At 43.7% G+C, this 23,101-nt stretch overlaps 1 protein-coding gene across 11 annotated transcripts; it reads right to left on the reverse strand.

Moving 5' to 3' along the window:
- Positions 1 to 1,149: 1,149 nt before the first annotated feature.
- On the reverse strand, positions 1,150 to 20,211 carry LOC123408438 (probable glutathione S-transferase DHAR2, chloroplastic). 11 transcript variants are annotated; one of them, XR_006612751.1, is made up of 9 exons: positions 19,777 to 20,141; positions 18,635 to 18,725; positions 18,385 to 18,528; positions 17,772 to 17,889; positions 16,367 to 16,507; positions 13,904 to 14,024; positions 4,206 to 4,306; positions 2,625 to 2,629; positions 1,718 to 2,053 (listed from the first exon to the last, which is right to left on the reverse strand). XR_006612751.1 is itself a non-coding variant. In XM_045101550.1 (7 exons), exons 1-6 carry the CDS (start codon positions 19,985 to 19,987, stop codon positions 13,938 to 13,940), a joined length of 792 nt encoding a protein of 263 aa, XP_044957485.1. In that variant the 5' UTR covers positions 19,988 to 20,141; the 3' UTR covers positions 4,073 to 4,306; positions 13,924 to 13,937. The 11 variants fall into 11 exon arrangements, 5 of the variants coding, with proteins under 5 accessions (XP_044957485.1, XP_044957484.1, XP_044957487.1 ...); XR_006612749.1 differs by having other exon boundaries at positions 2,625 to 2,671; XR_006612746.1 differs by lacking the exons at positions 1,718 to 2,053; positions 2,625 to 2,629 and adding exons at positions 2,854 to 3,308; positions 3,423 to 3,460.
- Between the last annotated feature and the right edge of the window lie 2,890 nt (positions 20,212 to 23,101).

Raw genomic sequence — 23,101 nt, forward strand, 5'->3', positions numbered from 1 at the left:
AATGACTTCCAAGTAGTAAAGGGAATGTAGAGTGTGATCGCCCTCTTTGGTTCACGGGATTCTAGAAACATGAAAATGGTGTTTCACCGTACCACGTTAAAAATAGAGTAAGAGCGTCTACAGCCCACGCTCCAAAATCGCCTCATACTCCCGGTTACTATCCGGTCATGAAATTTCAACTCAACCGGACACCTCAAACGACCGGGCTAACCGACACCCCTCATATACAGCCTGACTATGTGACGGATATAGGGACTACCATATGCATCCAGGCACGTCCGCCACGTTGGACCTAAAAGCCCAACCCCACTGCAAATTGCATCAAATTCATCCTGCGAAACTATCAGATCCATTTGCTCTTTCCTCTCTACTTCCTGCTCCACACCGTCTGTCTCGCAGCTCCGCTGTCGCGCGTGCTCCGCAGCCGTTCCTAGCCTCTGCTTCGACAGAGCAGTCATGTGTCCCGCCCTCGTCGTGGCGGACGTCATCGCCGGCCCGGAAGCCATCACGGTACATCCAGCAACTCTCTAGCTTTGCCTTGGGCTGATGTGTTCGACATATTGTTTGATCGGATTTTTTGTGATTTTTTTAGGAAAAACGATGGATTACGATGCTTCATCCAACGAGGAGTATGGACCAGTGAAGCTTGATCAAATGATTGAAGGTCAGTTCTTCGATTCGTCGTATTTGGACGAAGAAGTGAACATGATCATGCTTATGAGCATGCAAGAGCAAGGGCTTAGTCAAAGAGAGAATAGTGATCAATCGAGATAGAATATTCGAAGCAAAGCTACTACAGAGGGACTACTTTGTTTCAAACCCAACTTTTCTGGATGATCCATGGTTTCGTCACAGTTTTCGTACGTGAAACCCATTGTTTTTGCTCATTGTGGACGAAGTGAAGGCACACAATGACTACTTCAAGCTCACAAGGGATTGATGAGGTCAAATCTCTTTCTCTGTCAAGTAGAAGTGCAAGACACGGAAAAGTTGTTGGCTATGGATGTGGTCAGTGGGTTTTTAGGAATGCTCGGATTAATTGATTGCATCCTTTGGCAACGAAAGAACTACCCCAAAGGTTTGTGTGGAATGTATCAAGGTCACACCAAAGAGGCCACCATTATACTAGAAGCGGTGACATCACATGGCTTGGATTTCGTATGCTTTCTTTGGATGTCGGGTTCTCACAACGACATCAACATGCTTCAATGATCTCCGGTGTTCAGAAGGCTTTGCAATGGGAAATCACTGCCGTGCAACTACACCATCAACGGCCAAGACTATAACATGGGATACTATCTTGCCGATGGCATCTATCCTTAGTGTGTTGCGTTTGTAAACATAATGTTCAAACCAAGGGGCAAGAAACAAAATCACTTTGCATCAATGCAGGAAGTAGCTAGAAAAGGATGTGGAGAGGGCATTCAGAATGGTAAGCTCGTTGAAGAATTGTTCGTATGGCTCCAATGATGTAGAAATCAAAAACTTTATGATGGCTCATGACATGTTGAGTTATTTTCCACAATATGATCATCGAGGATAAGGATGATGGTGTAGCCCAAATCAATAATTTCAAAGTACCTGAAGAAGTTAAAATCCCAAAAGATCAAGATGCAGCTCATTTTATGAACTTTCTGCATATGCATCAGAATCTCCAAGATCATCAGGTGCACGCACAGATACTCAATGATTTGGTAAAGCATATGTGAACCCATAGTGCAACCAAAGAGCGAATAATTGATTGTGCACTTCAAATAAATTTTATGTAAACACTATTTAGATTCAGTACCAACACTTTACATGCGATGATGATTTGTGTAACCAACATGCATGATGTTGCATGGATTTAAGAGTACATATATCATATATGTTATATGTGGATACAGGGAACGAAATATAAGGGGCCATCCGAATGCGTCCACGGACATGCCCAAACGAGTCCACGAACATATAAGGGGACAGATTTACCCAGTCCGGCTATAGATGCTCTAAGTTTCATACAACTTCCTTTCCAATGAATAAAGCATGCATGCATTCCAACATTCAACTTCAACTGCGAATTGGACAAATGCTATATAAGTTACGAGACTTAAAAGTCATACTATCATTGAAAACTTCTTTTGAATACGAATACGAATCCGAGATATAATCTTTGTCACGCACAATCCATATTTAGTTTGTCGGACTGATGATCAAAGTTGAATTTTGAAATGAGTGCACGTCTTATTCATGGGAATGGAGAGAGTATGAGGTTTGGACTCAATGGGAAGTTTCTTTTCAAATTGTATCCTAAGACCTTCTAGAGATTTTGCTACATACTGGACGAAATGAGTGAATCTACACTCTCAAATATGTCTATATGCATGTGTATGTAGTCTATAGTGTTTAAAAGGTCTAATATTTAGGAACAAAGGGAGTACAAAGCAGATCACAGAAATCATTCTTATAGTAGCTAATGGATACATCATTTCAAATATGTTGGAGACTTCAACCGATGAGTTCACAAAAATTGCTACAATTTGTGTTTTTTTGTGAAAAAAGATGCTACAAATACGGAGAAAATAAAGAAGACTGTCTACAACTTCCTGCTGATTTATACATAGGCATATGGGAAGTAATCTCACCGTTCCTACGGAAGAAGTGAGCTGAATCAAATTCCTCGTATTAATACCTTCAACCAAATTAAGGACGGAACCATTATGTTACTTTTTGATTTCCAACCAAAGCAAGAACAGAACCAACCCATTTCACTTAAATGGAACCATGATATTTCATTCTGTTTGGTCCCTCAACTATACAAACCCACCCTCCTAAGTTTCAAACGCTAGAAAAACACAGTATCCAAGACAACTCTTCAAGCATATAACACTGCAATGCTGGCAATAACATATGTGTGTGTCACAACTCACAACCCAGTACCATACATAGAATAGTCAGTAGCAAGATATAGTCATGAGAAGACAAAATAATGCGGAGACGGTTGGAACATTTTTTAAACACGGTGAAGTGTTACAGTGTGCGGCGCTGTTCTTGATAATGGGGGCATATCCACTAACACCATTGAAAAGGACTCAATAATTTCACACAAAATAAAATTGGCAAGGCCAAAAGTGATGTGTTGTGTGTATTCAACAAAGATATTGATACTAAATCATGGGATCCAACGAATGAAGCGTCCCAGTGTGGTTGAAGCTGGCCCAAGTTATGCTTCATGTCTTTCAGGACTGCAAAACGGCTAGTGGACACCATCTCAATGATGGCTGCCACTACTCTGTGCAGAACTGTGACAGCTGACGACTAATTCAGGCCTACGAGAAAGAACAAACTGACCAATCACCTCGAGATTTTATCTTACCTACTATGAGTACTCTTTTTGTCGGAAGATTTGAAGGTTGAAGTTGAAAGAAAATGAAAGTGCTTACATGTATTCCATAACTGGTCCCTTTGATGTCAGCTCAGTCTAAAATGTAAGGCATAAGGAAAGCTAAATATCTTCCTTTTAGAAAACGGAAAGTAAAATCAGATCACACAGATTTGACCATCCATGGCAGCATGACCTTGTGCTGATGCACTTTCAGACGGGGTATTATAAGACATGTTACCTACCCCAGCCATAAGATTAGAGTGATTTGAATGGGATTTCTGCATCAATCATTAGTGCTTAGTGCAGCTTCCTTATTAATCAGTGGGTTTAACGTCAAAGTGTTACAGGACACATGAAGAAAAAGAACAGTAACGAAAATGTGGCCTCTTAGCTTCATGCAAGAATGATCGTTCATCAAAACCGAAGCTTGGATAGATATATCTGCAAGTTAATAACTTGAACCCAGCAGGAGGTATCACAATTGTGGGACCTAGCCTAGGATAATGATGGATAAGTGATTACATGATTGGCTCATATAATCAGTGACCTGCAACGGACTCAAATCACATGGAAGAATACTTACTATTTACAATTTACAACAAAATGGCCCAGCTAATGTGTTGACCTTTCATCAACTTGCCAAAAGCTTGGTCCGTAGCACAGCTTATATATTTTGGCGAGTAACGTTTTAAATAAACAATGCAACAATTGAGACAACCATGACTCTTTATTTATAAATTTAACAAAACGAGGTTCCATGACAAATTACAAGTCCATACCATTTATATTGACACTTTCCATTTGATACTGAAAGCAAAAGAAAAAGATCTGACAGAATTACCTTCAAAGTTTTACACTGAAATTCTTCAGTAAATGTCTGCAGCTTATACACATGAACATGGAAATCTCTTCATTCTTCATCATCCGATAGCCTTGTCTCTCCTAACAGAAGGAAATGTAGCACCACAGGAAAAGTCGTTAAGTATAAGCAATTTAGAACAGTGTGCTGATTTTAAGCAAAGAGACAAAGAGTGACAGCACATATCGAATGGTAGATTCACATTCCCCTTACAAACATACACTACCAGCTAAAATGGGGTATCAACTGGTCAGGTCGGTTGAGGAAGACACAGAAGATTGTGGCGGCAGGTGCAGAAAAATATATCAGCAATTGAGCTGCAGACATTTACTGAATATAGATCAAATCCTATCAATATATACTTGCATGTTTTAATCAGCACATAACCACTTTAACAGGAAGTAGGTAGTGCATCTGTAAATCAAAGTAGCTATGTTTTCATGTATAGTCTGGCACACCATTGTTAAAAGTAAAATCCAACAAACTTATATAAATATCAAGTTTCATAGAACTACAGGTTTACTGATCAACTGTATCACAAGCTACAGATTAGTGTGCTGTGCACCGAAGTCTCCACCCAGGTCACACCATATGGTACATGGAGCCAGGTCTACAAACAAAGTGGAGATCCAGGAAACCCTAAAATCAATAGTTTTGGGACAGTTTGTCCTCAAACCTATAGGCCTGCAAAATTTACTCGTAATACTGTTATGCAGTATTATCAAAAAAATATCAACACTATTGTCTTCCATTTCCCTTTTAGATAGAACTCTTCCCATTGTTTCAAAAAAAAGTATGGAGGTATACTGGCTTCTGGGCTTTGACCTCAAACCTATAGGCCTAAATATCAACACTATTGTCTTCCATTTCCCTTTTAGATAGAACTCTTCCCATTGTTTCAAAAAAAAGTATGGAGGTATACTGGCTTCTGGGCTTTGACAAACAATTTCACACAGCTTCCTGCCTACACGTTCCAGACTTACCAAAGTGTAAGGCTGCATTTGACAATGTGGTTGATTATCATAATCATGTTTGGTCCACCCAATTTTGCCAATTTTAGTGTTTGTTTGACCTGCTTGTGCCTATTTTTGTGGCTAATTTTCAACATCAGATTATAAAATAAGCACAGTTCAGCAACCACAAACTGAGCCTAATCCAGCACAAACTCTTTAGTCATTCTTCAACACTCAAGTAGAGGAAAATAACTCTTAACAATATGTGCTAACTTGCCCTACTATTATAAAACCAATCATCTTGGAACAATAATAGCTGAACGATTGATTCAGCAGTTGTCATTCTACAGTTCTACTTTTGAGCCCCACTCACAACGAGAGGCTGGCTCAAAAAACCCTGCTAGGATCCAGTTTCATGAAACCAATCAGAATTTGGTTGTTTTGCCTGTTCTTTCAACTGAACATGAAATCTGCTGGTCATTCAGGATGCAAATGTCGTAAGCTTTGTGAAGATACTAAAACCATCTGTAGATGCTTACAGGCAAGGCAGTGGTTTTGAGATTGTACAGATCGTAGGTTCAGAACCTTGTTTCCATGCCTGCATCGCCAAAGCAATTTTCTTCAAAGCAGTAACGCGTACTACCTCCATTCATAAATGTAAGACATTTTTGCAGTTCAATTAGAACAGAGGGTGTATGAGCTGTGAGGAAAAGGTTCCTGTGCAGAGTGTTCCTGTGACCCCTTACCCTCCCGCAACCCCCGCCGCGGCCGGGCCGCGCCCTCCGTCTCCTAGCCCCCCCCCCCTCCTCCTCCCTCCCTCCGTCGCCGGTGTGCTGCGCCCGCCCTTGGCCGGGCGGCCCCGGTGGCGGCGGACCTCTGGCCTTTCCCTCCTGGTCTTGGGTGGCGTGGGGCAGCCCTGGCCTAGGTGGTGCTCATCGGCGGCGACGGTCCGGCGCGGCGGCGGATCTTCCCTGGTGCTGCGCGGGTGGCCAAGGTGGTGATGGCGCTGCCGTTGATGGCTGGGGGCGGTGGTGGAGCTCCGGCCCTGCATGCCCAGATCCTGCAGGCCTGATCTGGGTCAAGGCGGGTCTGCCTCGTTGCCTCCGGTTGGCCTGATAAACGGCTCGTGATGGAGATGGCAGCAATGACATCACACCGCTGCAACATGGCGATGGGAGCTTCACGGGCCTGTTTGTGTCCGGCTGAGCCTATGGACTGATCAAGAGGGTAGCGGCGGCGGCGGGGACTTTACGAGCCATGGGGCTCGGCCGGGCCTGTTTGGCCTGGTGTGTCCCTGCTGCCATGTCCGGTCGGCACCCGCCGAGTTGCTGCCGCCCTCTGGTTCCAATGGCTCGGTGTGCTCTTGTCGTCACGTCCGGACGGCTAGCGTCTTTGACGGTGGAGGTTGTTCCCTCCTGCATGGTTGTAATATTGTCGGGCCTTGTCTATGGTTGTTTCGTTTCAGGCTGGCAGCCTTGCTACTTTGTCCATGGTGAGACGGCGATGGTGACCGCAAGACCATAGTGGCGTATGTTGGTGGATGGCATGATTGGTGAAGCGCCTCTGATTGACCGGGAGGTTGTATTTTGGGGGTCGGGAGAAATCTTTGTCATTTTGGCACCGACACGGTGATGCCTGAGGGTGTCACCCTTCCTTCCTGAAGGGCGTCGGGTGTACCTCTTCCCCACTCCCCGGAGCGTACCGGGGGAAACCCTAGGACCTGTCCAGGCAGCAGTGTCGTCGTCGTCACTATCCTTCTTGGAGGTGCTGCTTGGTACGCGGCGAATCAGAGTGCACCAAGCGGCGAATCAGAGTGCTAGGATCGTGGTGGGAATAATCCGGAGAGGACGCAGCAGTTGCGAATCATTTTCGTTTTCGTTGATCCGCCAGTGTCGGCATTGTTTTTCCTTTCTTTTCTTTCAGGCGTGGATGTGTTGTTTGCCCCAGCTGTGGTTTTCATGTTGTATCCTATGGTTGCTATATTAACATAGCGGGGCGAAAGCATATTTCGAGAGAACAAAGGGTGTATTTTACAGCAGAGGAATATGCTATTCGGACTGCAATTATGCTCATTTTCCTGAGCTGTGATGCTTGTTATGGTTGTTGGCAGAAACCAGAAGTCTTAACAAACAATTCTTTATTGCATCTTACGGGTAGGGGATGATATACAGAAACAGAACTTTCATGTGAATCATCAAATGCAGCAGGTAGAGAAAATGATGATGTACTGAAAGGGATAGACAGCTATGGATGCACTAATACTGGCAGTGAAAGGTACACATTCAGTATCTGTTGGAATGGCACTTCAGGCCGCACACCCCAAAGATAAGCTCGGCTTCCTGGAACAGGCCAGGCGCAGCCCACGCCCACGTCTGCCGCCTCTTATGCACGATGACCGTGTCTGCCACGGCTGCAGGCATGGCTCCCTGAATCCCCGCCTGAATATGATCTCATTTCAAAAACGCATTCATTCAATTTATAAGGAAAACTGGGTCAAAAAAATTAAACTGCCCAAGGGGCAATACATCTTGCTGAGGCAAGAAACACAATAAAACACCAAGTGCATTGATACAGGTACAACAAAGGGCAAAGATCAACTGCCTAAACATCCAATGAATCTAAGTTGTTGTTGTGATGCAGCACAGGATATGACATAAGCATATACAGGGTAGAACTAGCAGCAGAGAGGAGGCTATCAAGGTAGCACATCATGCCAGTCGGCAGCAGAGGCAAACTTCAAAGAACACCCGTGAGAGCTCCACCGAGGCAACACCGTAGCCACCGAAAGGGGGAGACTGCAGGTAGTTACGTCAAGGAGTTGTGCCATTACCAACTCCGTGCCATCCAGCACTCAAAGGAAGGGTGCTCATTGTCACACGGCAGATTGAGAGTGAAGACATGGAGGCTCTAGCTTGACAAGCATGCACAAGGGAGAAGCACCATTTCACCGCCGGAAGGGTGGGAGGTGGTGAGGTAAGGCGATAATGAAGAAGTGACATGCTTGTAGAGAATACCGCTAGTAAAAATGTATCCGCCGGAGGGTGTTTGTTGCCCAGAGTGAACTGTAAACAATGAGAGGGAAGACAACAATGGCCACCCAATGGTGGCTTGATGGAGAAAATTGGAGGGAGCTAACACAGAATGCACAGAAATTCACCGGTGGATGGGAAGAAGATGAAGACAGCACCACCTACATGGGCGACGGCATGGATGCACCGCGCTGTTGTGTCGGGGGAGCTGGCAAGGGATTTCTCCTCATACCCACACACACACCACAACAAGTGAGGATGACGGGGCCTGACATGCCACCAGGGGTGGGATGCAGAACTCACAAGCGTCGCCATAGTCGACATGCGGTCGCAAGGATCTCGTTGAGGTTGATCTGCGGTCGCAAGGATCTCGTTGAGGAGACCTTTGAACCCCTTCCCGAGAGAGCTGAATGAAGGAACAACGATGTCAACATCGCTCACGAGATGTATGCCACAATCATGGACAAGCTTTACAACGCCGTGCGGTTGACGATCAACACCGCCTACATCCTGTGAACTTGGCTCTACACCTTCTTCTGCGCCAACCAGCTAGGCTGCGCCATTCAAATCGGTGTTAAATTCTACACCACCATCCAAAAGCAACCAGACGATCCCTGCTTACTTCCTCTAGCTCAAGAGCCTGACGTCGCTAACTCATCTCCAACAGATCGCTCACGCTCCATACGATTTGAGGTCTCAACCGCCGCTTCGATAGATCATGGCCACTAGTTTGCCCATGCAGGTCCCATTCCCCAAGTTTGTTCAGCCATGATCTTGATCCTTCTCTAACAGGTCACCCTGGCCGAGAGTGAGCACATCTTTGGCAATGGATCTTCTCCAGACACTGATCGCTGCCACAAGGGTCAGCCACCGTCCGAAGGTGGCCAGCACAACACTAGACGCATACAACAAGTGTCAGCACCTGGATGGAGTACTTTGCAACATGGGGAACAACCATCCCACAAAAGGTGCGGGCATCGGCATTCGTGGCCCACACCCAACACCCAATCTTCCTGAGGAATAACACCCATGCCGCTCTATCTGTCACTAGCGTCAGAGATTTATGGCATCGTCACATCGGCCACCCGGTCCAACCAATTTTTGTATTCATGTGATAAGCCACTAAAAATTTCAATAGTTTGGGTGGCCAAGGCGGTGATGCCATAAATTTTCGGCTGGTCACGAATAGAGCAGCATGGGTTGGCGTTATTCCTCGGGAAGAACGGGTACAAATCACCATCTCCATTGGATCTTACCAGCATTTTCTTGGTGGCTCGGTCCTTCATAGAGAACCGAGGAGCAATATTGCATAAGTTATCATGAGTGCAAAGGTGAAAAAAGAACATTATGGAAAAAATTGGTTGAGAGGTGAGGAAAGCCAGACTATTAGCTACGATAGGGATCTTAGTACCGTTACATAGGACGATGTAATGAGGAGAATGCACTCAAGAGGAATAGAACCTGGAGAGGTCATCCACATCACCAGCGAAGTGGGAAGAAGTGCTAGTATCCACGAACTGGTCCATGTCGGAGTTCCATTGAGGGTGACACTCAGCATAGAGTATTGGTCCCATGCCTACAAAGACTTCATGGTAGGCGAGACAATCGGGAAGGCCACGTGTTAGGCACCAAGGCACGAGTCTAGATATTGGGTGGTACCTATGATGCACTCACCTTATGGTGTGAAGTACCCCACCATCCAGGGTTGATTGCCGGTGACAAGCACCAACTAGCCCTCGATGCGCTCACGCTCGGCGAAGCCTACTCTTCAAGGAGCCAGATCGTGCCTGAACAAGCGTCAAGAGGTGGGCAGGAGGTGGACCTGCATGGCAAAAGAGTGGCCATGATCTAGAAGCGGCGGTAGAGACCACAAAACATCTGGAGCATGAGCTATCTGTCGAAGACGGGTTTGCCGGCATCGACAAGCCTCTTGAGCTTGCAGCAGTAGGTGGCGATCGTCATGTCGACTTGGACATTCACGCAAAAATGCACACTAGCGTGAATGACGCAACTCAGTTGGTTGTTACGGAAGGTGCTTAGCCGAGTCCATGCCTCATGGAAGGTGTTTGGCAGAGTCCACGGGGCATAGACCGTGTTGTTCGTCGACCACACAACATCGTAGAGCTCATCGATGATGGTGGCGTAGATCCACATAACGATGATAACCTCATCGTTCCTCCATTAGGCACTGTCGTGGCGGGGTTTGAAGATCTCCATGTTATCTTGCATACGGAACTTGCAATGGACAAAGTGGAAGTATCCCGCCACTTGGAGTAGTTGCCCCCCACCGAATCAAGCTTGAAGTTGATGTAGTGCATTGATGATGATGTGGTGCATCGACAGCGCCGTCGGCATGGCTAGAGGTGTAGCATGATTGCTGCTGTCGACGACTGTAGTGTTCAATCCCGGAACCACCGTTGCGAGAGTAGCAGGTAGAGAAGTAGGCATAGGGGTAAAAATGTTATCATGGTTTCGACGATGTCACCAAGGGAGTGGCTACGAAGAGCTCTAATCCCAAGAACAGTGGAAATAGTTTGTACCTCGTAGCGGTCAAATAGTGCATGTGTATATACACGCACATGAGAGAGATACAAGGGGAGAAATCTAGTTTGGCGCTCGTGGCCGAGGGAGTTGCGTGTGTAGTCATGGGGTACACGGTCATCACACACAAGAGGCGACAAACATGGGTGTGCTCTATGCCTAACCCATTCCAAGAAGCTAAGCTAGACATTGCGGCGTATGGCCTAAAGTTCCATTCCAACATGGTCAGGTCTCCTTCATAGCAAGTAGCTTTTGGAATCAAGTTAGGGGTAAGTGGTAGGCCGGTTTCAAGGTTTTGAATTTCAACAGCAAGAAAATCCTGCTTACCCTCGAAACCATCAAAATTTCCAAAGTTACGTAAATATCGAAATTTGTTTCGTACAAATCAACATTTTTTTATTTAAAATTGGATAAATTTGAATTCAAACAATTGGATATACTTCTATTGTAGCGGCTCACATAAAAGCTCATATATCCAGCTTGTGCATTCCTAACATGCACTTCCGTAGACACGGGATCGTTTCTATGTAACCTCAAGTTTTTTGACATATTTTCCTACAGCAGGCATAAATTAAAATAAAATTAAAGAAATGGAGTCGTGGGTTCCAAAAACCGCAGACTTGTGGGATGAGAGCAGAACCTGACACTGGGTTATGCAAGGGGTTATGTACAAAAAATAATTCTTCTTATAATTTTCCACGTTCTTTATAAGAACAATTTTAAAATAACAAAATATTTTAAATGAAATATTTTGCTTCGTGAAATTTCAGAGATTTCATCGAATTCTTTTCCTTGGTAGGTTTGTTAGGGGGAAGTCCCGACTATAATTGGCAGCCACAACGATTTTATCCCAACTGTGTGCCCCTCTTGGCCTCACAATTGATGACCTACATGGGCCGCATATATGTAAGCAGGCTACCTCCCAGGACCATCCCCGATACTGTAATCCACCCTAGAACTACCTACCATAACATTGTCGCACAAGACACTACTAGAACATTCAGTTCAAGTGGCAAGCAAACTCAATCTAGAATCACCTAAAATTGCCATGCAAGGAACAAATAAATACTCCCTCCATTCCTTTATACAATGTGTATTTGTTTTTCCTAGAAATTCCACAATGTAAGGTGTATTTCTCTTTTCCTCAGTTTTCCATTTGTGCCCTTCCACCATCCAGTACATGCCTTCCATAAGTACTCCCTCCGTCCCATAATATAAGAGCGTTATTTACACTATACTAGTGTCAACAACGCTCTTATATTATGGGACGGGGGAGTAGTACGTAGTCCTCAATAGGAAGGTAGGAAAAAAAGAATCTCTCTCCCTAATTGCATGCACTCACATTTCTCTCCGTCCCATCCCACCGGTTTATTTCATTCAGTTGCCTTTTATTAGGTCACTGGTTATTTAGTTGCCTCTAATTAAGTTGCTAGGTAAGGATATTTTCCTCCAATTCTTCTCAACTCTGTGCCTTGGTCACCTCGCCCAAAAAAATACACCTTACATAAAGGAACGGAGGGAGTACATCGTTTGTGGGATTAGATATGAAAGTAACTAAAATGGTGAAATTAACTCTTCAACAAGAATAATTCTCATACACATTTAAACATGCTCTAATGTTCTCTTACATCACTAAATTCAGTATTACTACGAAGTTTGCTCACGGTTCTTTTTTAGAAAATTCTTGTTTTGCCACAAAAAATTAGTCTACTTCTGGATATGGCATTGGAACTTCCTCCGCCTAGACGTGCCACTAAAAATTTCTTGCTGTTATGGATTTTTACCAATTCAATTAGTTGACTATGTAATGACCCTTAAGTTTGATAGCTGAAAAGACCATTTTGCCCCTTGTTTTTTGTGCTTGTGAAGAGACATGTTTCAGCAGTTACTATTGATTGTCCCTAGTTTTTGTTTTGAAGCTGCCAAGGCCAGGGGAAGCATATCCCTTTTTTCTTATTAACGGGTTCAAAATGGTCATTATCGTATTGACTTGACGGTCTGATAGGAAGTGGCAAATCAAAATTCCATTCTGGATTATAGTCTCAGTAAAGGCAAGGTGTTGTTGGGAAAAAATTGACACTGACCAGGGAACAACCAATCTGCAAAATGCATTAGCCAGGATGCCAGAGGAAGAACACAAGCGCACAAAAAAGGCCAAATGATGAAGTCACAAGGGGATCCAACAAGCAAAGGAACCCACTAAAGTGCACCAAGCCCATGGTAGGCCAAGAGCATAGAACAATTAGACTAAAATACTCCAACCTTATCCTTCCACCTTAGTTCATCACTCATTTGACAAAGAGTTCTGCCTTTCCTAGGCGTGGCCTAAGGTTTTTTGAGGTGATACTTTTTGTACCAAAGGCTCTCCATCGGCCCAAGAGGAAGCATCCCAAATAAAAAGTTTACACTGTTGCCCACATACCCTCCATAAGCACGGAGCCGAGCAAACCGATTAATGGGTTTACCCTTCTCCCAGGGCACGCAAACCCAGTAAATGTCATTGTGCTTTGCGTTTGTGTTCAATGTCAAACATCACAGTCACCGAGCACGCCCTTTTTATTTTTTACGGCGATCCTATCCGGAGCTTGATAGACACCTCTTCTCTATTGCCAGTTTTTTTTATTTTTTATGGTGACAACACATCCCAAATCAGTTAAGAAATTAAACATTTGGCACTACATAATACCAAGAGTCACCTCCCCTCAATTAGTTCATCAACATATGACGTGACCAACTAGCATAACAAAGACAGTATTCCTCAAAATGTATTCTGCAGACTCCCCTTGTCTCATGTCTATCTTCGTAGTTAGAGAAGAAATGTTGTATATAAGTCAACAAGTGTATGTGCCCCATTTCCTTAGACCTACCTTTTGTAGCTTACAAACCCTAATTTTGTTGAATGGTTTATGTGAAAAGCAAGCACTACAGCTTGTGATCTCTCGGCTTAATTTTAAGTGAGGCACTTTCTTCCACTAAATCTCATATTAGTACTTCGTCGTCTCCAACAAAAATGCTCTAAGTTCACATATTATTTTTACCTATGAGTAGTATTGCCAGTTCATTAACCATGTACCCTATCATAATCATCATCATTCAAGCAAAGGCCAGGTAACAGCAAAGAGTAGTCTCTTATTGCTTCTAAAAGGAGTGCACATACATCTTATCTGGATGTCTTACTTTACTGCGGTGACTTAACCCATGACTTTTGAGCGCCATCCAGCAATAACATCCTCTGGCAGGCCCCGAGTATTGACAAATGAATCCATTGAGAAAATAGTCTGCAACCAAAAATTCAAATGTTACAGTTAAGATAGGATGTTGAAGATCTACACTCCTTAATAGTATGCCCCCAAATACTTTAACATATTAACAGTCAGATGGCTGACATAATATACTAATAAAAAATCAAAATGGCAGATTGCCCATAAAAAAGCCTAGGATTGCCCAGTTAATTATGGAAAACTGGGCAAAAACCGTTACAACCGTTGAGCGGCACACATAAAATAGCCCACGCACACCACTCCAAAGAGGGTCTCGACGAGACAACACGCAGGCGTCATTGTCATCACTCCTCCCCTAGAGGTGTCATCGCCATCCCTACACTCTGAGCAAACAACTCCGACTCCACCGAGGCGATCGTCAACTCAACCCACATTGTAGCGAACACGTGAAGCTGCATGACGATCTATGTTGGCGCCACGGGAGATCGCCGAACAGGCTATCTACAACCAATCATCGTGTACCACAGGGCCCCACGGACGCAGCTTCGACTCCATAGCAGCAAACGAAACCAAGGCAAAATCGTGGACACGCCGAAGAGCCGACTACAACAACCATTGTCGCGTCGCCGACATCGCTCCCACCATCGTCGTTGCCACAGAAACCTGGACGCCACACCCGCCGCCAACCGCCATCCACCTGTCCCGCTTGCCGACACCAAGCTCCCAAGATGAAGCCCCCAAGAGGGAATACGACACCGAGGCGCCGCCATTGTCCGATCACAAATCAAGGTTTTCCTCGGAGATGCTGAAATGGCTAGATCCGCGCGGGAGGAGTGGTAGAACAAAGCAGCGATGCCTCCATGGAGGTCAATGATGGCCACAGCCGCCACCATCGTTGGTCACGGCACGAGGCCAAGACATGGTTTTCACCAAGCTCCACACCACGTCGGCCGCACATCATCCCGCAATGGTGTCGGCAAGCCCACTAAATATCACCACCATCGAAGCTGCCCATCAACGAAGAAGCACCAAGACTCGCCGCAGCCAACCGCACCTCACGGAGACCACCGATGGTCAGAGACCAGATCCGCATCACACGCCACCGGAGCGCACTTCCTTGTCACCATGGGCCTCCAATCCGCGCACCCCGAGGGGCGTCCACGCGATGCCAGACCACGCAGACACACACCGGATGCGCCCCTCGCGGCCGAAGCCGCCGCTCGAGAGCCATACAGGCCGCTCAAGGCTCTCCACCACGAGCTCAGCCAGGGCAGCAACGCCGCCTGAGCACCAGCATCACGGCAGTCCCCCACCATGCCGCAGCAGGCACCTCACCGCGCCATCCTGGGCCTCCGAGCCGCGCCCCCAAGCACCAGATCCACGGCGCTCGAAGACCCCACGACGCGTTGTGCGCGCCCCCCGACGCCGGATCCCCGCGAGTCTGAAGCCGTTGGCCCGAAGCCGCCAGATCTGTGGCCTCCCTGACGCAGCCATGCCGCGCCGCCCTGCGCGTGCCTCCACGTGCTCGGCTGCCCCGGCCGTGCCAGCACCCGCACTGAGCATCGTCGTCCTACCGCCTCGCTGCGCTGCCCCCAACGACCGCAAGCTCGAGCTCCCGCCGGTGTGACGGCCCGCGTCGCCCGACCAGGAGGAGGGAGAGGGCCCCGCCGCCGCCGAGCTGCGCAGGCTTCGTCCGGCGACGGCAAGGGGAGGGTACGCCGGTGAGAGGCGCTGGCGGCAGGCTAGGGTTCGCTCCCTGGTCGCCCGCGGGATCGACCGAGGGGAGCGTATTTTTTCCGTCAATCTATAGTCTATTCACATAATATAATAATAATCTGTGTTCAAAGTACTAATAATATTCCAGTTTCTCTGAGGGTAACTTGCACCATGTAGTCAACATAAAAATAGGCCATTATGACTTCTAAATAAGTAGGCCACTTGTATTATATTCAACTCATAATTAGGCATGGTCAATTGTTCATATAAATGCCGGAATGATCTAAATAACATTTGTACATTCAGTTTCCATCTGCTTAGTCATGATTCGTACTAAATAGTGAAGGGCAGAGCACACATGCCATGAAAATACTCAAGAACTAGTATTTTCTGCTTACGCAACAGACAGAAAGACAAGCCTGTAGCACCTTTGATAGTTGCACTAGGTGAAGAAAAGCGTGGAAATCCATTCAACCAAAAAAGCAAATGTGAATTTCTTGTACAAGATAAAAACATACCAAGACGGTTGCACCTTTGATAACTAGTTAACTACCCTAGACACATATAGCTTTGATTGTTACACTAGGGGAAAGATGGCATGGAACTCCACTCATTGATATCATTAAGTACCAACTACCAAAAGAACAAACGTAAATTTCTTGTACAAGAAGAAAAATATATACCTTCATGTATGTTTTCACATGTGCAAGTGCATCTGGGACAGACCAATTCTTATAGTGACCTAGAGCAATCTCCATGTGATATAATTTCGGAGCAAGAGAGAGATCAGCGGCAGAAATTGTTCCACCATTGATAAATGGACCCTGCATTAAACAGCATCCAAGATCAATATCTAGTAAATTTAATTTATACAGGCAAAGCCAAGTAAATATCAACAACAAAATTAGTGATTATAAAACTACTACCATGACTATATATCGTTACTGCAATAGGTCAGCATAAGGTATCTGAAGAACTATGAATATCAAACTCGAGTATGTCTTCATGAATGTATAGGCTGGCAATAATTTCTAGAATGAGGAGAAACGGTAGAAATAACCTTAGTTATATACAGAATTAAGGCCGGAGGGGTATCTTTAACAAGAAAGCAAAAAAAAAAAAAAGTAATGGGCACATTAGAGCCACAAAGATGATGGAGCGTGCTAGTGGTAACAAAAAATGCCTAACATGAAGTACTCGTACACGCTCGCACTGTTGATGTAAAACCTTGTGTACTCTCATTTTACATGATTCAGCTACAAACCAAAAGAGAAAAAGGTATGCAAGCAGGTATCAAAGCGAAACAAAGAACCAACTTATTCCTTGTTTGTTTTTTGTTTAATTAGCTCAATAAGTTTAATTCACATTCGTGCGTACTACACATATCATATACTACCTCCGTCCCAAAATAAGTGTCTCAACTTTGTACTAGCTCTAATACAAAATTGTACTAACCTTGAGACACTTATTTTAGGACGGAGGGAGTATAAACCTAAGTACAATTCTAATGTGAGTTTACAGTTCCCCTATTCAGTCCTATAAATGCAATAATATACAGCTCTACTTCTTCCAGGGGAGACGTTTGCTCGGGGCTCATATGCTCAGTGTGAACAGCAAATAGGAAAAAATAGTTAAAAAAAAAACAATCTGAAATCATATGCTCCTGATTTTTAATTTATTTTGCCCAGACCTCCACACATGTCTTTTCTTCACAAAATATTGCATGTAGTTAGAAGATACATTCATGTTGATTGTAAAAAGAACTGGATTTTCCCCTTTTTTTTACTTTTCTTTCGATTTTAGTGTTCACTTAGGAGCATATGAGCCCTAGCCCGTTTTGATATTCCATACTTTTTCCCAACTATTGTAGGAAGTACTTATTTTGCATTTGTTTTTGTGTTTGCAAAAACCGATGGCATGTAAGGCACACAGATGGATAAAACTGTGACACTCCACATTTTATTTATATCACTGTACAGATATGGAAAGCAGATAGAGCTACAACATTGCAGAAGTAACTATTCTCGTCAAACTTATATTGGTCATACTATCTCCTGAGACATTGATATTACCACCAAGCACACTTACATTGTCTTTTAGATAGCTATCAAAAGAAGTCAGCTCACTGAGTAGTGTCTGCTCTGTTCCATCATTGGTATCTTTGCTCTTGAGAAAGCCAATGAATGTGGAGAATATTTTTGACCCTCTGGAAAAAAAATTGTGCAAATTGTTAGGATGGCAGTACCAACTGTGACATCCTGGCTTAAGAGGAATGGTAGACTACTCATATCAACAAGGTGCACCTTCTTTTCCAGGAGCCCATGCAGAAGGAACCTCAAACTTAAGCGTGCTCAGCTTGGAGCAATTTGAGGATGGGTGCCCGACCCGGAAGCTGATCCCGGGTGCGCACGAATGAGGACAAAGCGCGCAAGAAAGTGTTGGTGTGTGGGGCCAGTCTAGATCCCAGGCGCAATGGCCAGGAACCGATGGGTGAACCGGTGGGTTTGGTCGAGGCATTACACCAACCCAAATGCCTTATAGTAAAGGGGAAAAAATCCATAACCAAAAGTAACAAAAAAAGGGCCATAAGCTAAAGCTACAATTGTTGACAACATAGAGATATAATCATATAAGGGATGTGCATGTAACAATTCTAATTTCATGTAATACTATTGACAAAGGCACCGGAAATACCACTTACATTGAAGCCTTTTCTGGTGGAGTTGCCAAGGATGGTTGAGGATACTTTTCTTCTAACACTTGTGTTATAACATCAGAATCAGCAACCCATTTGTCCTCGAGCTTGACAATAGGCACCTTACCTTCTGGGTTAATGGTAAATAACCTAATGAAGTGCCAAAAAAAGATGATGACAATGGAACTATCAACAAAAGTAACAGCCACTAATAATATGAATTTCAAAAGGTTAGTTTTCTCATCCAGATGCTTACCAATCTGGTTTGTTAGCAAGATCAACTAGTTTTAATTCATAAGGCAGGTTTTTCTCCTCTATCGTCAACAAAACTCTCTGCGTGAAAGGACCTGCAACCAACATGTAAATTTAACACAGAATAAAAATGTTTAAACAATCGATTGTCAAAGTGATAAATATGCAATGCAGTCAAATTTATCAGTTGGGGCATTGCACTCCCAATATCACAGAAGACGGTAGTTCATGCTCTTGGATTCTAGGAATACACTGCTGCCCACATGTTGTTGTCCTTTTGTAAAATTTCAGACACCAATATAGATGGCCATCACTAACTTGCAGGATGAATACTTCTATTTAAAAAAGTGATTACTGACAAGAAAAAAACAATGTGGTATTCTTATTACTCTAATCAAGTGAAATGTGCATCTCTTACAACCCACACAATCTTCGGTTCTCGGCGCATTTACGTATTGATGTAAACAGAGTTTGATTGGTCTCTAGTCCATTATGAAGCCCGGTCATCTTAAATGACATAGACAAATTATTTGAAAAAAAATGCTAAGATTACTCTGCATAATAGACTCTTAAACTGAGGAAAAACTGAAATGGTGGACTAAATGGAATTCTTAGTCTGTCAAACTAGCAATATAGTACCAGAGTCATCATCAACATTCTCAAAAAATTCAAGACAACTCGTGAAGATGAAGAATTACCAAGAAAAGACGAGTCAATCTTCTATAGTGCATTGGGGTAACCAATTATGTTTACATATATATCTTATGGACAAGTATTTGACACCCAGAACACAGAGATGATAACTCAAAGAATCACACAAACCCGAATGCCGTTTGTCAAATCTGGTTCAGCCCCAACTATGCGCTGTAAAAACTAAAACCACTTCGCTGACTCTGATATCTCCTTTGCTCCATGTGCCACTAAGCTTCAAACCATCAAATATCTGATGCTCTTACCTGCAGTTTTCCCCACTTCTTTTGCACAGCTAAGTATACTTCTGCCCAGACCAAAGGCAGAGCAAAAATAACGGATATGCCATAAACAATCCTATACATTACTAATACGCCCAGTCCCTTGCATTTCCAATGCATATGACAGAAACAAATCGAGCAAGCGGGGGCTCAGATATATAGAGAGAGAGCTCACAATCGCCGAGGCGGTCGGGGACGGTGATGGAGGCCTTGGCGCAAACCTCCAGCGGTTCGGCCGAGGCGCGGGTAGTGAAGGCACGGCGCGCCGGCGAAGCGCGGGACGGGAGGAGGCGGCGGTCGCGGCGGAAGGTTGTGGCGAGGAGGGTCGAGGAGGAGCCGGCGGTCGTGGCGGCGGCGCAGCTGGTGGTGCGGAGCAGGACAGCCATGAGTAGGTCTTCGAGGGTGGTCTCCGGTGTCAGGCGGCGGCGAGCTGTGGGTGGAAAGGTGGAGGCGGCAGGAAGCTTATCTCGGCGAGCGTGGTACGTGCGCTTCCTTCGGATTCCGGTGCGTCTCCGTGTCCAGAGGCTTCTCGTCGCGGGTTTCCTGTGCAAGGCGTGAAGCATTTGGAGCCCATTAGGCCTTCTTGGGTCCATTTAAGCCTTTCTCAGTCACCATTTAAGCCTTCTTGCCTTCTTGGTTGTTTTTTTAATCACACGTTAAGTGTTCAAGCGTACCCCTTGTAGAAGTCACTTCGACCTTCTCTTGTGGTGATAAGTAGCTCACTCCATATGCAACTATAGTCATAACTTCGGAGTTATGTGCATTTTTTTTTGTTCATTCGGGTTTTCTCTTGTCGTGAGTTCAAATTACGAACAATTTTCACTGTTGTAGCAAATTCCCTAATTCCCTCCGGTGCTTGGTCGATTCATACGCAAGCTCGCTTCGCTCGAGCGCCAGTGGGCTGTACTATTCGGGCGGCCGCTGTGCACTCTCCTGACAATATGCGCAGTACAAGTCAGAGCTCCCCAATACTGGGAGTACTTGCGACCAACATGTGCACCGTAGCGAGCCAGTTCACTTTAGTGAATATCTATTCTTTTAATGAGAACACTTCCTGAAAAAAGTGAACACTAATTAAAACTCTAGCATTTTTTAAAAAGCCCAAAATAGTTATTTCAGAAACAGAAATATTTTTTTGAAACATAAACAATTTTATAAATTGAAATTTCGCTAAAAAATACTCTGTTTTTTAAAACAAGACAGCTCTTTAGAAAAATAAATATTTTAAAGAAATATCAAATTTCTTATTAAAAAGGAGCATTTTGTGGAAAGGAAATCCATTTTTTTCTTGAAAATTATGATCTTTTTAATAAAAAATGGAAAAAGTGAAATTATAAAATTGAAACATAACCTTCTAGAAGGTTCCTAAACATGTAAAACCCAGACAGGGACCCTCTCGAATGTTTCTCAAAGCAAGATTTTTTATAGCACCTGGCTGCTGAATTGGTCAGCCCATTTCTCGCTCACTCTGTCGTTCGCCTTTGTGAAGCACCGATTGTTTGTCATGCAATGCGTCAAATAGGTATTTGTGAATTTTCCACCCGTTTTGTGTGTATGTTGTGTGCGTTTTTTTTATTATTGGTGAGGTAAGCACACCTTGCTGCTGCCCTAGCCTATTCGGCGTTTTATCATGGGCATTTCGAATGATGTGATCTTTTCAGAGGGACAGTCATTGTTACTCCGTGTCAGAAATGATATGTGTTGCCCGTTGTTAGTAAGGGCATGTACAATGATGTTATTTTAGAAATACCATGTAGGATAAATGCTGAGGTGAAGAAGAGAGAAAATTTGTAAGAACAAACTTGCCTTCTCTTATTTAAGAGATCATCTCTTAGCACAATATGTCTTACCACGTTTTTAGGAATATCTAGTTATTGTAGAGGATCCTAAGAAATAACCCATCATAGACATGTTTTCATTGTCATTTCTAAATTACATGCAAATCTTAAGGTAAAATTGTCTTACCAACCATTATACATGTCCTAATGTGCTTCTCAGGCACGCTCGTTTGTGGCCTGGCCCATCAACTATCTTCAAGTGTTTTCCCTTGGAGTGGTTTTAGGAAGGTTCCACGAGGTTCTCATTCAGTTTTCTTAATTCTTTTGCAGATTTTTGTTTTATTTTTTCCATTGTTAGTTTCATAAAGATTGTTTGAATTTGGAGAATATCTTTTGTATTCTCATTTTTTGCATTCGTCAATCTTTTTAGTTTCGCGATGGTTTTGAATTCGTCAATATTATTTCAATTGGTGAATAATTCTTGGATCTCATGACATATTTTGAGTTTCGTGAATGGTTTTTAAATTTGCTAACATTCTTTCAAACACATGAACATGTTTTACATTACAAAATATAATTTTAAATTTCAGGAACATTTCCAAAAGCATCTATTAATTCGTAAAGTTCTTAAAATAAACAATTTTCTAATTTTTGTAGATTTTTTTCATTTATGAACCTTTTTTCAAATTCATGAACATATTTGGAATTTGTATTATTCATCAATGGTTTTGAATTTCGTGATTTTCTTAAAATTCATGAAGATTTTAAAAGTTAAACCAATCTTTTGTATTCCTGATTTTTTAATTGCAAGTAAATTGGCTGGAATAAAAAAAGGTGTGCATTTGTCTCGCCGTCTCTGCTTGTGCTCGTTGTGCTAGGCCAATGTCGCATGGGCGTGTGAGTACCGCGTGGTGTGGTGCCCGCGACGACCGCTCACTCTGCATTGATAATATGGCGGGAGGACCCTCCCCCCCCCCCCCCCCCAGCAGTTTGGGTCAATTTCTTTGTAAAATTCTATTGGTGCACGACATGTTTTTACTCCTATTGTCCGTATTTTCAGTTTTTTCAAGACAAAAATCAAGAACATTTTTCAAATTGAATAATTCCTTTTAAAAATTGTGATTTTTATAGAACCTCTCTTTTAGTTTGTGAGTAATTTTCATATTCGTGAACTTTTTATCAAATTCATGAAGATTATTTAAAATTTAGGAACACATGTAATTCATAAACATTTATTTATAATTAGTGCACATATTTTCAAGTTCATTGACATTTAAAAAATCAGACAAACAAATTATGGTTCTTTCAATTTATTGCTATTTTGAACATGAACCAGTAGCTTTTTTTAGCTAAAGAGCCAGCGTGCGGGCAAGGCGATCCAGCAAGGGAAGTGAGAGGTCCGGTCCAAGCCTAGCTTTTTTAGATAAAGTAGTAATGGGTCGCGTCCCACCAACATATTACCCGAGCAAGCTATTGGGTTACAACTGTACTGCTCTTTATTTGTGTGGAAAGTGATGGTCGAGCCGGTGGCCTTGTTCTGTTTTATCAAAGTATGAATAAAATTGTGTTGAGCTATGCTTCGTCTCATTTTATTAATATTTTGTTTATGCACGACGACACAGTGGCGATTCATAGGCTTTTATGGTTATCCAAACTGGGCTGAATGCAAATTCTCATGGGACGCAAATTCTCATGGGATGATATTCGCAACCTGCATAGCAA

This window comes from Hordeum vulgare, chromosome 7H (assembly GCF_904849725.1).
Source record: "Hordeum vulgare subsp. vulgare chromosome 7H, MorexV3_pseudomolecules_assembly, whole genome shotgun sequence".
NCBI classification, from domain to species: Eukaryota; Viridiplantae; Streptophyta; class Magnoliopsida; order Poales; family Poaceae; genus Hordeum; species Hordeum vulgare.